We start from the raw sequence: 13,667 nt of genomic DNA on the forward strand, positions 1-13,667 counted from the left end.
AGAGATTGTTAATGAATGTACGTATTTAGGACAGACAGTAAGTGTTTCCCCAGGATATGAGACCGAAATTAAAAGAAGGATAAACATTGGATGGAGAGCTTTTGGTAAACAAAATGAGATTGTGAAAAGTAAAATGCCACTCTCTCTTTAAGGAAAGTATTCTATCAGATGGTCCTACCAGTATTAACTTATGCATCAGAAACTTGAAGCCTTACTAAATTCTTAGAACATAAGCTAGTTACAACTCAAAAAGCTATGGAAAGAATAATGATGGGAATAACACTAAGAGACACAAAAAGAGTAATATGGATACGAGAGCAAATTAAAGTAAAGGATATTCTAACAAGTAAGAAAAAGAAATGGGCGTGGACAGGACATATAATGAGAATGTTAGATAATAGATGGACGAATGGAATTAACGGAATGGGTCTAGAAATTGCTATATATATATATATATATATATATATATATATATATATATATATATATATAGTATATATATATATAGGTAGATAGATAGATAGATTGATAGATAGATTCCATATCCAATGCGACTTGTCTATTCATATTTTGAGATAGTTGACTTAAAAGTATAAGATTTTAGCTTCTTTACTTCGCTATGCAGATAATGTGGCTCAAATATGATACTTGAGCTGAGATGGGGTATTTCACATGTGTAAGGAGGCATTTCCTGTTTACGTCATCTTGTTAACATCGGTCAAAAGCAGTGCATCTTTCCTTAGGTCTGCATTTATTCCCAGTGGCGCTTCAATTCTTTTGGCCGAAAGTGTTTGTCTCCTCTCCGTAACAAATACTTTGAAGATTTACTTGATTGTGTCGCCGACAGTTACCCGGCAACGTGATTGCAAATGTTCTCATCACTGATTGTGTGAGGACGTTGCTAGTCCTAAAGTAAATGCGTGTTACTGGTTCTTTTTTTTCTTGTGCCTTAGATTTTTCTCTTCGACGTCTCAAGGTTCAAGAACTATGTTTGATACAATCAGATGAGGGATAGTAATTTTTAGCAAACATATACATCTTGTGAACTGGCTGTTACGAAATCCCCATAAAACATTTATTAGGTACCTAGTTGAAATTTTGTTGTAACCTGTTAGACGACTATATTAAGTCATTCACAGCCTGGCGGAGGTAATTAAGTATCTGAAGAAGTTAAGGGTTAAAACAAATTGTGTTGCGGTTTATTGGGCAGTGGAGCCTATACCTTTTGATTGTTTTATGGCTTCCTTTATGTTTGTGATTGTTGAGCATGGACGCTTCATTGTTAATCCTGTTGTTCAGTTACCCCGTAGTGGGATAATACTGTCAGTCTGTTGACAGTACTTTAGGTTCTTTGCAGCTGGCTTTCGGCCCCTAACTGCAACCCCTTTCGTTCCTTTTACTGTACCGCCTTTCATATTCTCTCTTCCATCTTGCTTTCCACCTTCTCCTAACAGTTAATTCATACTGCAACTGCAAGGTTTTCATCCTGTGACACCTTTCAAATCTTTTACGTCAATTTCTGTTTCAGCACTGACTGACCTCATAGGTCCAGTGCTTGGACTTTGGCCTAAATTCTAAGTTCAATTCAATTAATTGTTGTTCAGTTATTAGTATGGACTGTTTAGCAGCTCTCCTAGGGCTGGCCCGAATGATTAGATTTTTTTTTACGTGGCCAGGAACCAATTAGTTACTTAGAACGGGACCTACTGCTTATTGTGGGGTCCGAACCACATCGAGAAATGAATTTCTATCACCAGAAATAAATTCCTCTGGTTCTACGTTGGCATGTAATCTACTCGAACAACGAGGAACCTTATTACTATGGAAAGTATCTTTTGTCTTGCACTTTGTAGTGAAAGCCTTCATTTTGTACGTGTACGCATACGTAAACATTCTGATTGTGTCAACATAATACTGTCCGTTCCTGATTTCGTTCCCCGTCCAACGTCCTGGACGGTGGTTCGATCCCATGGTGGGACGAAATTATTATCAACTAAAAAATTCCCCCTCGGTACATATATGAAAATATATCAATTCCGAGGTAGAGCGATTTAGATATTAAAGGACATTTGTAGCTCGAATGATTTATATGAATCACGGTGATGTGATAAGTATTCAATACTGTATGAAGAGAGACAAGGCTGGCAGGGGAACAAGTTTGATTTTCTTCATGGCAAGTTTAATTAAGACTTAATCAAATTGCATGTTTTTTTTTTATCTTGTCAGATGAGGCTGCGCCCCCAGTTAATATTGATTATTCAGATATTTGCGCTGTTTTTGATGTTTATAGGGATTAGTTGGTTGAATGATCACGAGACAGCAGCAGCCATCGCTGGAAAGCACCCGGACAGTGCATGACGTCGTATATGTCTAAGGATTTTCTCTGGAAATAAGAACTGTTTTCAAATCCAAGACAAAGTGAGAGCCTTCAAAATCTGATCAGCATTTCCTTTGATCATTTTCCCCCTTTCCACAAAATTTAATTGAAATGCGTCTTGTATGGCGGCAAAGAAAGAAAGACTGACTGACAGACACGAGTTTTGTTTTTTCTTCTTCTTCAGAAATAACAAACAAACAAACGCTGTGGAAATGCTGCCGCCTCCCAACTGTAATGTTGGCAATGATACAAAAGTCTCATGTGACTTTCCTACACTCAAATTTGTTTCACTGTAGGATCGTGTGTGGTACTTGTTCTAAGGCGATCTCAGAAAAGGGCTAATTTTTTTTGTTTCCACTTGCAACTCTGTGTATCTTTCTCTCCCTCATTGTATAGTGTCTTGCCTGCTTAGTTTGTTCATCACCTTTGAATCTATTTCATGGGATTACAAAGATGTATATTACTGAGGTAATATTTTCAGGTATTTAGTTTGAGATTTAAACTGCCTTTCTCCCAAAAGGTGTTGGATAAGTAAAATATTTTGAAATGAGTATTTCGGAACTGTTCTTTTCTATTCAGCATAAGCAAATATATCCTCAGAGCTCTGTAGTATAACCAGGGTTTCTCTGAATAATCTTATACTCGAGTAGCATTCTTTTTTGCATACAGAGAATCTCGAGATATATACGAAGAGCGGGAGTGTGGTTGATTTTTATAAAATGGGATGGTACCATTAAAAGTCGTTGGCGCTTAAATATAGGCAGAAAACGATGTAAGGAAATGACATCAAATATAGGGCGATGTAATTAGTTAAATGGTGCGTGGCTTCTTCCCACACGCTCTGTAATAGAACTTTGGTGGCGTGATGAACGAATTGCGTGTCCTAGGCCTTCTCGTGCTAGGCGTTATCAATCATGGACTGCTGTTTTATCGCGTGCGTATGTTACGGATCTTATCGTTTACCTGTAAGTAGACCATACTTATTGTTAATGCCTTGTGTTTTGCTGATTGGTACACCGGTAATTATGAAATTAAATTTTCATCGAGTTTTGCCCAAATGACTGGAAAAGCGGTAAGGAGGAAGTTATGAAAGAATATTTTGGTTCCAGTAATGAGAAATTGTTATTTGGTGAACCGAAAAAAGCTCTGTCGTCTATATAGTTTTCTTTATCTTGGTCTTTAGACAGAGACGAAAGGTCCTGCTTTGTTTATGTTAAAGTAAAATAAATGAGGAATCCTTGGGTAGAAGAAGTCTTGGGGATACGGAGAGACCTAAGGAGACTGACCCTTGAACGTGTTCCAAGTATTTGCCCTCGCTCGAGAGAGACGGCCTGAGCAGCTCAGGAAAACCCTCCAGTTCAGAAAGAGAGTTCCCGCCTTCCTTTCGGTCGCATTTGTACTCTCTCGATTCAGCGTTGAAAAGAGAGAGAGAGAGAGAGAGAGAGAGAGAGAGAGAGAGGTTCTTAATTAGGGCCGTTAATTGTTGAGGAAGCTTTCGGCATAACCTTATGATTAAAGCTTTACTTATCGTTATGGATCTGGGAGCATGAAAATATTTCCCAATATCAGGTGCCAGTTATCTCACTAGAATTCTCTCTCTCTCTCTCTCTCCTCTCTCTCTCTCTCTCTCTCTCTCTCTCTCTCGTTTTAGTTTAGATTCAATTACTGTTGTCATAGTAATAGACGCAAGTGTAGTAAAATAGAAACTTTATTATTATTATTATTTTTTTTTTTTTTTGTCTATCACAGTCCTCCAATTCGACTGGGTGGTATATATAGTGTGGGGTTCCGGGTTGCATCCTGCCTCCTTAGGAGTCCATCACTTTTCTTACTGTGCGCCGTTTCTAGGATCACACTTTTGCATGAGTCCTGGAGCTACTTCAGCCTCTAGTTTTTCCAGATTCCTTTTCAGGGATCTTGGGATCGTGCCTAGTGTTCCTCTGATTATGGGTACAATTTCCACTGGCATATCCCATATCCTTCTTATTTCTATTTTCAGGTCTTTATACTTATCCATTTTTACCCTTTCTTTCTCTTCAGCTTTGGTGTCCCATGGTATTGCGACGTCAATGAGTGATACATTCTTATTGATTTTGTCAATCAACGTCACGTCTGGTCTATTTGCACGTATCACCCTATCTGTTCTGATACCATAGTCCCAGAGGATCTTTGCCTGATCGTTTTCTACCACTCCTTCAGGTTGGTGTTCGTACCACTTATTACTGCAAGGTAGCTGGTGTTTCTTGCACAGGCTCCAGTGGAGGGCTTGTGCTACTGAATCATGCCTCTTTTTGTACTGGTTCTGTGCAAGTGCCGGACATTCGCTTGCTATGTGGTTTATGGTTTCATTTTTCGTATTGCACTTCCTACATATGGAAGAGATGTTATTTCCATCTATCGTTCTTTGGACATATCTGGTTCTTATGGCCTGATCTTGTGCCGCTGTTAACATTCCTTCAGTTTCCTTCTTGAGCTCTCCCCTCAGTAGCCATTGCCACGTGTCATCGCTGGCTAGTTATTTAGTCTGTCTCATGTATTGTCCGTGCATTGGTTTGTTATGACATTCCTCTGTTCTGCTTGTCTTTCTCCTGTGTGTGTATATTTCTGGGTCTTCGTCTACTTTTATCAGTCCTTCCCATGCACTCTTGAGCCACTCGTCTTCACTGGTCTTCATATATTGCCCTTGTGCTCTGTTCTCGATGTTGCGCAGTCCTCTATGCTTAGTAGTCCCCTCCCTCCCTTCCTTTCGTGTTATGTATAGTCTGTCCGTATTTGCTCTTGGGTGTAGTGCTTTGTGTATTGTTATATGTTTCCTCGTTTTCTGGTCTATGCTGCGTCCATTCCACTATTCCTGCGCTGTATCTGATTACTGGCACTACCCATGTGTTTATGGCTTTTATCGTAATATTATTATTATTATTATTATTATTATTATTATTATTATTATTATTATTATTATTATTATTATTCAGGAGGCAAACCCTATTCATATGGAACAAGCCTACAGGGGCTTTAGATTTAACCATCCAAAGATTACGGTGTTCATTGGAAAGAAATAACAGATGTATGATATTAAATACAGGAAGAGGAGAAATATAGAAGTACCGGGTGAATTGTTTTAGGTCGGTACCTTTGCCTCTTAGCTCGAACTTTTGAGTTTCTAACTGCACAACATCCTCGTATATTTTGAGTTGACGGTATTTGCATGTTTTCACTCTCTTCTCGATTGAATACTGGAATGTTTGACATTCGCACTAAACGTCCTCTACAAAATCCCATAAATATATACCAGATTTGTCACTTCAATTTTAATGACAAGATCTTTACTTCTGCGAAATTTGAGCTTGATATCTTACGGGTAAGACAGTCTTTCGTGAGGCATGTTTCTCCTTTGCAATTACCCTAAACACAACGATAGTTTTTTTTCTTCTTCAGTGACGCAGTACTATGATATATGGATGGTGTCGCGTTTCCATATTACGCTCCGTACTTGTGTTGCATGCATAGTTTAGTTGTATGTGCCTAGCTCTTTCTTCATATTTTATGTAGTGGATTTTTCTTGTCATCAAGTAGGGCATGTCAGTCAATTTTATAGCCTTGACATTTTGTTGTGGTCGTCGTAATTGTTATACAATTAAGTTTCTAAACAAAATGAATTCCATTTTCTTAGATCCAAACATTTTTGTCCCATTATTAGTGAGAAATTTGCATACTGTTAGTTTTAATAGATTCTGTATCTTCAACATTAACTTTTTTTCTGTATCAACACTGCATATTTCCATAGGAGATTTAATGAGTCGATTCCAGTTTTCATAGTCTGGTCTTTTATCATCATATCGTTTGTTTGTCCTCTATTTTAACATCCTAATAACTTGAGTGTCACTTTTAATTATTCATCATTATCTGCATTCCACGTTCTTTTGCAACCGTTGTTTATGATTTAAAAGATTTTGCAATTCGTTTAGTGTAATTTCCCTTCACTGAACTATTCATAAGAAATGCCCATGCCTCTACTTGGAATTGCAGCTTAGACCGAACTTTAATGTACCATGTCATATCTGAATATTTTTCCTCTATGCTTCTGTTAAATCTAGAGGATTTTTCACCTGGCGTTGCCTGCCATCGGTTTGCGTTGCTTTAAACAGGACACAAGTTAGAATTTAGACGGGAACAGTTTCTGCCATTGTATCGTCCAATCATCAGATGCGATAGAATCGTTTGTGGCGACTCGTCTGCCTGTTTTTGTTGATTTTTTATTTTTTTTATGAGACAGAGCATCCTGGACTGCCCGGTTCAAGACCAGTCCTCCCCTATATAAGTAACCGACATGCCATTCCGTAAAGATAAAGGCAGAAAATTTCACATTAGAAGAAAAGCATTTGAACTGAGCCGAATGCCCAGGGGACTAAATAAATTGGAAAGGAGAGGATTTGAATGTAACATAACAAAGAGTTGAATGCCTTCAATTAGTAAATATCAGAACTTTTAATTAATTCATAGAAATTAATTGATAGGTATAACAAACAAGTTAATATAACTATGCGCTATTGTTAAAAGTATGAGACAAATAAGTTAAAAGTATGTAGATATATAAGTAAATGAACATGGGAAAGTAAAGAGCGGTTGTGTATACACTCGTGTATTATGTTTGGGATCTCCGACTAGGGGTTATAGAGAGAGCTCGTGTTTTGATTCTGTGCACGGGGGGAAAAAAAAAAGTTGAGATCAGTGATTATAGTGTTACCAGCTTACTTGTGGAACTTAAGATGACCTAGAAGCCGTAAATAACCAGCACAGATAAGCCTTGTCAAAGTGTCATAACAACTGAAAAGAAGGGATGCATTGATAGACCAGTGACGTCCAAAGACCGAAGCAACGAAATAAATCCAAGTTGCGAGGGAAAACTGTCATTGATTAACGGAAAATCTGTTGTTGCATGTCTATCAGTCGAAATACAGTATCCTTGTCTTTATATTATGACGTTTCAGTTGTGTCTGTTGTTAGCACGATGACTTTGTTGTTATAACGTCATGTCTTCCGTAGGTCAGACTGAATCTTGAGCCGTGAAATATATATTTATGAAATTCCAAGGTTTTCCTTATCTGCATTCTCTCGAGCACGCTGTCAGTTCCAGTGACCCATAATTAAAGGTTATTGTCCGGCGTTTTGGTAAAGGCACTAATCGTATCGATTGACCAACTGTATTCGGCTAGTTTGTTAAGAACCCCAAGTGCACTGGAATCGTCAAAAACTCATGAAGCCCAGATTCCCGTAATGCATTAGACTGAAGGAAGATTCCCGGATTATCCGTTTAAATTTTTTAAGTATAGAACTAATGCTATAGTTGAATGTTATTTATTCCCATCAGGGTAGTAAGATATCTGATCTCGATCTCCTTTCATAGTTTATGTAATGCTGTATGAGACAGTTGGCCTGTTACCTGATGTAGGGTAGATAAGTAACGATATATTTTGAAATTCCTCATACATAGCAGAAATTCGTTTACAGTGAAGAATGAGAAAAGAATGGAAATTCGCGAAATTTACTTTCTGGTCCGTTAAATCACAAAAAGAAAAAAAACTGACTTGCATAGGAAGAGAGATACATACCAACGCGCGACAGACAAGGAAGGACTATCGGAAACGAATTACATGATCGACAATGAGACCTTAAATTAGTCTTTACCATTTTCGTTTCATCACTGAATAGCCTTTCATCCGGATAGATCATTCAATAGTTTCATTCATTGGGAAGGACTCGGCTCATTCAGTAGTTCTTTCACTGACGAGGATTTCTGTGACTCAATCGCACTTGTAGGCTTCCATTAATAACTAGCGTCTTTTTCTGTTAGACATTTACTTATAGAACTTACTTCATACTTTGTAGCCTCTTCAGCAGTCTTTATTCTCTGTTTATCCTATTCCATGAAGCATTGATACGACTACCCTTTATATCCTCCCAGGGAAATCCTTGCTAAATAGCAAGAACAATAGGAGTCCTAGGAATGACTCCTGTGATTCTCCACTTGCCACTCTTTGTACAGAAACTACACCCCTAACATTCACCTTCTGCCACCTGCCCTGTAAGTACATTTGGTAACATCTAAGCATTAGCCACAACCCTCCCACCAGCTCTTGGTTGCTTGTTCCTGTTTAGGGAGAAGCCTTTCAGGAATTGGAGTTAGCTCTCTCTCATTTGTAGCGGTATTTTAGATTTTTTTTATTGCTACCTTTAGCTAAACCTAGTCCGACATTGACTCTCTCTCAACATTCCCTGGGCTTTCATTTCTAAATCCTGTGCTTGCAGAGAGACCAGATGAAAAGAGTAACAAAATGCATGAGTGAATGGTAGATAAAGTAGTTGAATTGTCTTCATTTTACATTATAAATATAAGTAGCTTTCATTCATGACAAAACTATATGGATATAAATGAAGATTTTTTTATCGCCACTTTAAGTTTGTATTCAACTTTGAAAATTAATGTTCTGTGCATAGTAAGACGTGATAGTATTAACTATATAAAAGTGTAAATCATATAGTTTGACTGTAGTAGATTTAGTAATTTTTTCCAAGTGTACTGGTAATCATAAAAGTAAGATTTGTTTGAGCCCTAGTTTGTTTATGTATGTGTGTATAGTAGGTAATATAAATCATTTATATAATAATTTTTTTTAATATATATATATATATATATATAATATATATACTATATATATCTATATACTACTACATATATATATAGATGTTATATTTATATATGTATGTGTATGTGTGTGTATATATATATATATATATATATATATATATATATATATATATATGCACACATATATATATGATATTTATGTATATGTATCTATATATGTACATTATTATATATATATATATATAATATATATATATATTGTTCAAGATATTAAGCTAGAAACAAGGAAAGAAATAATCTTTAACCCAAGTTTAATGAATCCACATGAGTTGGCTCTTCGACTTTGGAGGAATCCATTTTCCTTTTTCTTTTGAAAAGCTATCCTCTTCTCCCATCGGTGCTTGGAATATCCCCTGCCGGCATACTGGGAGGAGCTATCCTGGAGAAAGCTTGAAAAGGCCTTGAACCCGGGAGAGAGGCCTCAGAACACGACAGGACCTCGGCTAGATCAGACGACTGGCCCCTTAACAGACACCGCTGCCCCCCCCCCCCTCCCCCCCCCCCTCTCTCTCTCTCTCTCTCTCTCTCTCTCTCTCTCTCATCTCTCTCTCTCTCTCTCTCTCTCTCATCGTCTCTCTCTCTCTCTCCTGGCCCTGCTTCCCATGCTTTGGGAAGCCCAATTATACTTTTAACAGTCCATAGTGTCGCGACTTAGAGAAGGAGGCAACCAGCTTCATCACAAAAGGTACTGTAAAGGGAAATTCAATTTCAACCAGAGAATTGTTTATCTTTGTCTGTATTTCATTTCATTTTCCAAGGCAACTTGTGCAGGGTTTCATTCCCCTTCGCCATCTGGGCTCAATTCTGTAATTACTCCCCCGTGGTACCAGTAACATTCCCCTAGTAAATTAACGCCACGAAATAGTTTCTGCTGTGTAAATTTCCCAGTCATTTCATCTCCCCTTGAGTGGCCTTTTGATTGAGAGAAACAGTGAGTAGAGTTTGTCCCACGTGTGCCCTGCCTCATACCTATGCCCCTCTACTTGCAGACAAATGCTGAGCCTGGCTGTGGTAGAACTGGGAAGTCCTTCAAGCTTGCAATTTTGCTCCGTTGCACTATTTTCCTAAACACGTGACCGGGCTGCTCCTCCACATGTTCGGGTAGACTGAGAGAAGTTCTCCTACCCTGGTGTTTCCTGGACCTCTGTAAATTTATGTAAATACAGTGCTTTTGAAACTGAGTCCAGCTTTTATGTAAAAAAATTTTTCCTCCTCCCTCTTTCAACTTTTTTTTTTCTTGTTCAAACCCCTCGTCCTCTAGTCAAGGCCTAAATCTTCAATGTAAGTGTATTTTCTGGGAGGAGACGAGGTGGAATTTTGAATAATATATATACTTATTAATAAATATATATATATATATATATATATATATATATATATATAGATATATATTGAATAACTTGATCACGAAGTATATAAAACGTGATGCTATGTATAAATAAAGGTTTTTTTTGCCACGAAGGAAAGAATGAAAAAGCGAGATGGCCAAGTACTTTGCTATCTCGCTTTTTCATTTTTGCTCTCATCTCTCTCTCTCTTTCTCTGCTTGTCTCTCTCTCTCTCTCCTCTCTTCCCATCATACTCCTCCCTCCTCTCTCTATCTCCTCTCGTCTCTCTCTCTCTCCTCGTCTCTCTCTTCTCCGTTCTCTCTCAATCTCTCTCTCTCTCTCTCTCTGGTTCGATATTCTCTCCCTCTTTCTCTTGCTCGATATATATATATTTATATTTTCTTTCGTCTTTTCATTAATAATAATTTTTGTTGGGAAAATTTGTGTAAAAATCATGATATTAAATTGTATATGCTCCTGTGTTTTTTTTTCAAAATGTATTGTTTTCTGGAAGAATCACTTGTTTACTGCGGGTATCCTTCAAGGTGTGGCTAGCCTCTGGCGACTCCTCCTTTCTGTAGAGTGAAAATCGCCTTTATGGCTAATCTGGTAGTGTCGTTTATATATTAAGCCTTCTTTTGACTATGTTGTTCTTTGTAAAATCAGTTTGCCTCGGTAAAGGGTCCGAACAGGACCGAAAGTACTTGGCTATCTCGCTTTTTCATTTTTTTTCTTCGTGGCAAAAAAGGAATCTTTAAATAGGTACCTATAAAAATCTTTATATATATATATTTATATATATATTAATATTATATAATAATATATATATATAATATTTATTTTTATTTTAATATTTGTATGTATGTATTTAAGTATATATATATATTATATATGTATGTATGTATATTTATGTATATGCTATGTGTGTATATATATATATATATATATATATATATAATGCACATATACACATATACATACATATATATATATATATATATATATATATATATATATATATATATATATATATATATATATATATTATATATATGAGATGAGAGAAGAGAAGACCAGGTGAGAAAATTCAAATGCTTAAAAGCGGACACCTGCTTTACAGCAGTGGCAAGAGAAGCAAACAAAATGGTGGGTGTTGGATTTCTCATAAACAAAAACGTTCAGAGCAACATAGAGCAGTTCACAGCCACATCTGACAGAGTAGCTATTGTCACTCTCAGAATTTCAAAACGGTACAGACTAACAGTCATACAGGTATATGCTCCCACATCAGTGTCATCCCACTCTAAATAACAACAAACCCCATTACAACATCGTAATGGGGGATTTCAATGCTAAAATTGGACAAGGAAATAAAGACTGTTGGGGAAATTTGGATATGGAGAGAGAAATGGGAGGGGAGATGACTTGACCAATTTTGCTGTAGCACATGACTTCATGATCATGAGCACATTCTTCCAAAAGAGTGAAAACAAGAGATGGACATGGCGGAGCCCAAACCATGAAACACGAAATGAAGTAGACTACATACTTGCAGACAAACATACCGTTAAAAATGTTTATGTCCTGAACCAAGTCAACATAGGCAGTGATCACTGGATGCTAAGATGCAAAATCCAAATAAATCACCAAACAAGAAAGACAAAAACGATTCTTCTCAAAACCGGAACATATCTAAATACCTGAAGCTCTCAAATCCACATTTCGGATAGAGTTAAAAAGCCACTAGGGGATTTTGGAAATCTAGAAAACCAAAACAGTAATGAAAATTATCTTGAAAACTTGAATAAAAGCATCATTATTCCATTGAAAGAAGTGGCAAAGAAGTTCCAGGACAGAAAACCCTCCGACAACAGCAAATTCTCTGAAGAGACAAAGAACCTCATGAAAAAATTTAGAAATCTCAAGCCCCCATCAACAGTGGGAGAAAATGGAAGCAGCAGATCTAAACATAGCTATACAGAAAAAGCAGCGAGAAGACCTTCGCAATAAAGCAACACAAACAATTGAAGATCTCATTAAACAGGGCAGAGGGTTTAAAGCGGCAAAAAGAAAACTTGGCCAAAGGAACCTGCAATTCACTGAGGTGCTGGAAGAAGACAGACCCAATACAACCAACCGTGATGGAATAGTTAAGCGAGCAAGAGAGTACTACCAAAACCTTTACTCCCGTTACCATCTTCGCGAAAGAGGAAACCAACACCTATTCTCATGGCTTTCCAGAGATCACAGCATGCGAGGTGCAACTTGTTATCCAGCAAATGAAGAAGAGGAAATCACCTCGACCAGATAACATCACATTGGGCCTAATATTAGATGCTTATATAATATATATATATATATATATATATATATATATATATATATATATATATATATATATATATATATATATATATATATATATATATATATATATATATATATATATATAATGTGTGTGTATGCTTAAAAAATCACAGCAGATGCACGTGACTTCATGATATAAGCGAATACCACCGGAAAAATAATAGGCAGAAATTCTAACCGACCGCTCTCGTCCTTTAATGAGGCATTGTCGAGGCACAAATGAGAGATAGTTGAAATGAAAGTTACCAGATAAACAAAAAGATAAAGAATACCAGATGGTTAATTGTCAAAAGGGTAAAAATCAAAGATAAAACATTTATGTTGAAATGCTGTAGAATTCTAGGAATTTCTAAAAACCTTTCATCATATGGTAACTTTAGAATGTTATGTTTACTAAATTCAAGTCTGTCATTTGTTAAATAAAATGTTTTCCTAGCTCTTTTCCATGCTACATATACAAAAGTCCTTGGGTGTTTAAGTTTCAAGGCAATATCATAGATAGTTTTAATCTCAGCGTCAATAAACTGTGGGCTACAGACACGTAAAGCCCTTATGAACATCCCAGAAAAAACAGAAAATTTAACATTTTGATGGTGATTGGAATAATAATGAACAAAAGAGGCAATGTTGGTTGATTTTCGAAAGACTGAAAAGGTGAAATTTCTATCATTTCTATGGACAGTTACATCAAGAAAGTTCAAATTACAATTTCTTTCTTCCTCTACAGTAAATTCTATAGAAGATTGAGCTTAATCAGAAATTCCTGGAGATTTTCGTCAACTGGCCAAATACAGAATATATCCACATGCGTAAACCACATAACTCTTTAGGGCAAAATTCTTGCTAAGAGTTTTGTCTAAAAAAATCAGTGTAAATATTGCTAATGACA

The 13,667-nt window shown here is 36.7% G+C and overlaps 1 protein-coding gene across 1 annotated transcript in view; it reads left to right on the forward strand.

Annotated features, from left to right (window-relative positions):
* The window catches only part of LOC135215650 (oxysterol-binding protein-related protein 8-like), a gene marked incomplete in the record, with an annotated part of 484,283 nt that overhangs the window by 383,267 nt on the left and 87,349 nt on the right, over positions 1–13,667 (forward strand). The window contains 1 exon segment of the mRNA XM_064250572.1: positions 8,340–8,459. Within this exon segment, the coding sequence (XP_064106642.1) occupies positions 8,340–8,459 (120 nt within the window).

The sequence above is a fragment of the Macrobrachium nipponense genome, chromosome 5 (genome assembly GCF_015104395.2).
Source record: "Macrobrachium nipponense isolate FS-2020 chromosome 5, ASM1510439v2, whole genome shotgun sequence".
NCBI lineage: Eukaryota > Metazoa > Arthropoda > Malacostraca > Decapoda > Palaemonidae > Macrobrachium > Macrobrachium nipponense.